The following is a 2779-nucleotide window of genomic DNA, read 5'->3' on the forward strand; positions in this document are numbered from 1 at the left end:
GATCCCTACTCTTGTTCTTTATTATATTAGATCATCCATAAATTTATGTTTAATGATACTCTATTATGGAACAAAGGCTTTTATCTACCTTCTAAATACCAATATTGCAAGCACATTGAAACTGTTAATCATGTATTTGTGAATAAGACTATTGTGGTAAAACTAGATTTGTTTGGATAACACTTTCAAAGGATCAAATTCTAACCCTAAATTTAATTACTATCAAAATTTCAAAAGTGGATGGATAATATAAAGGGTTCTGTCAAATGTAACATCAAAATTATCATTCTGATTTATATATTTTGGTTTTATTTTGGATGGAAATAAATAATTATAAGCATTAGAGTATTAAAATGAATCACTTGAGAGTGATTTATCGTATTAAAGAAAATTTTTTTATTATGTCCAAGGCTAATTTGATATGTATTAAGAATTTCAAATGTTGTAACAAAATAATTGAGCATTTTAGAGTTGAGGCCAATGAACATTCTCCTACTAATATTCCTGACGCATCAGACTATTTATTAGCTATATTGCACTTTTAAATTGTTCACATCTAGCAACGTCATGGTAAAAAGCATTTGGATAACTCAAATGAAAACAACATAGTAAGGTTATAAAATTCAAGTAATAGCATAAACACCCAACAATTATGGAGTGCGTGAAATTACCAAAGCTGCTTCCTAATATGCAGCTAAGAGCAAGTAAAGAACTTTTGATAAGAATACAAGGCAGAAAAGGCATAGTCAACTAGCATTAATTTAAAGTGCTTACAATTGATAAACAATCAAAACGAATTAAAAAAACTAACCACTTGATATCGCCTCTTGTGCAAGCTGAGGACATATAAAGTGCACATGACAGTCTACGCCTCCCGCAGTTATAATCATGCCTTCTGCTGCAATAACTTCTGTATTCACCTGGAAGAATCCATGAAATTGCTAAATATCCAATAAGGAAGCACATGTCTAACAGTTGAAAAGAGATGTACCCCCACAGTCATACTCGAGTGTACACCATCCATAATATCAGGGTTCCCAGCCTTTCCAATATCAACTATAATACCTCCCTTGATGCCAATATCTGCTTTGTATATTCCAGTATAATCAATGATTACTGCATTTGTGATGACCATCTCCAGACAGGAAGAAGATGGATAGCCTGAAGCTTGTCCCATTCCATCACGTAGAACTTTTCCACCACCAAATGCACATTCATCACCATAAACAGCAAAGTCTCTTTCAATTTCTGCATACAACTCAGTATCACCAAGCCGTATCTTGTCACCGGTAGTTGGTCCATACAGGTTTGCATAATTCTCACGTGATATTTCAGTTGTGAAGGCAGAATTAACTCCAGTGACACCATCACTGCAACAAAACGTCATAGCACCTAGTGCAAACTAAGTTTTTGAAATCTTAAAATTGTTTACACAAGTGGTAAATGAATGGAAAGGTTAAGTGATTCCAAGCGGAACCATAATAGTTTAAATCACTCCATGGGACATATGGATAAAAACTAAAAATTGATCACCATTCCCTTCAGTTGATTCTAGACAGTTATTAGGGCAACATAATCATAAACATGCATTGTTAAAAAAAAAACTACTAAATAAACCTGGCCTCAGGCTGATCTATATTTCCAAATCCCCGTGCTTTAACAACATCCATGACCATGTCAAGCTGGACAATACCAATAGCACCATCTACAATTGCATTTCCACCTCTGATAACCTTCTTCCCACCAATGCTGATAAGCTTAACAACCTTGGCATCCCCTGGCTGGAAATTAAATGTTAGGTAATCATTCTAGATTCCTAAACGTACGTTATTTTGTATGCAACTGCGAGCTCAGGAACAAGACAAGGTTTAACATGATTTCTTAATCTGATTAGCAATTCTATGTGGGCATAAGATAAGATCAACTTTTTGAACCAACACCTTGAATTATTATCACGTCCTAACAAGAAATATCAGTCAAAAAGCTAACATAATTTTGAGCCAGTTAGTTTCAACATGTTCAGCTCTAAATCATATTATTTTTCAGTCAAGAACCACTTAATTTGGTTATCATTCCATTACCCATCTTGACATGAAAACTAGATTTTATTTAGCCTAAACATTTAATCCTACAACTCTACTGGTTCGTCTTATCCATGCTCACACCATACCAGTTATGCAAGAGTTTTGTGTTCTAGTTTACCAAAAAGACTCAAATCGTTAGATCTATCAGATTGTGAAACCATGAAACTGTCGGCCAATAAACCGACTTAATCAATAGTTTAAGAAAATTCATAAGTTAATAATATTAAGAACGTGTTTCATTTATCCAAATTCAAAAATGTTTGACACAACAAAGCACTCCAGCAATCACATCAAATTCAATGTCAATAAACACCAACACAAATATTTATGCCGTCATTTCATAATGAATTTCCTCAAACAATCAAAGAAAATATGACATAATATTGTAACAAGTTACAAAAATCGCTAATTTCACAATAAATTGTTAGAATGCATTAAGAAACATATCATCAATATTGGAAAAAAAAGTGTCAACCAAGCTGAAAATGTACTTTTGAACAACATAGAAGTTATGAAAAATGAACTGCACCAAGCTCTTCATAGGACGCAGGCACAGATCTGTCATTTTTAGGGAAATAAAACACAAAGATACTTAAAAGACAGTGCTGCATGATACAGGAGTTAACCCAAAATAGCGACAGGGATGCAAATATTATTGCTAAAAAATCAAAAGGATTACAATAACGACTCTTAAA

At 33.3% G+C, this 2779-nt stretch overlaps 1 protein-coding gene across 1 annotated transcript; it reads right to left on the minus strand.

Moving 5' to 3' along the window:
• Positions 1 to 805: 805 nt before the first annotated feature.
• Positions 806 to 1828, minus strand: LOC110035438 (urease-like). Its single transcript, XM_020739669.1, has 3 exons — positions 1618 to 1828; positions 992 to 1370; positions 806 to 920 (listed from the first exon to the last, which is right to left on the minus strand). The coding sequence occupies exons 1-3, from the start codon at positions 1674 to 1676 to the stop codon at positions 807 to 809; spliced, it is 552 nt and encodes a 183-aa protein (XP_020595328.1). The 5' UTR covers positions 1677 to 1828; the 3' UTR covers position 806.
• Between the last annotated feature and the right edge of the window lie 951 nt (positions 1829 to 2779).

The sequence above is a fragment of the Phalaenopsis equestris genome, unplaced genomic scaffold, assembly GCF_001263595.1.
Source record: "Phalaenopsis equestris unplaced genomic scaffold, ASM126359v1 Scaffold197722, whole genome shotgun sequence".
NCBI classification, from domain to species: domain Eukaryota; kingdom Viridiplantae; phylum Streptophyta; class Magnoliopsida; order Asparagales; family Orchidaceae; genus Phalaenopsis; species Phalaenopsis equestris.

Bases quoted from the DNA above. Each gene is read 5' to 3' on its own strand.
- LOC110035438 (XM_020739669.1), bottom strand. From the start codon at position 1,676: ATGGTCATGGATGTTGTTAAAGCACGGGGATTTGGAAATATAGATCAG. The intron at 1,371-1,617 runs GTTTATTTAGTA...GTTTTGTTGCAG, and splicing joins ATAGATCAGCCTGAGGCCAG to TGATGGTGTCACTGGAGTTA. The intron at 921-991 runs GTACATCTCTTT...GGATTCTTCCAG, and splicing joins ACTCGAGTATGACTGTGGGG to GTGAATACAGAAGTTATTGC.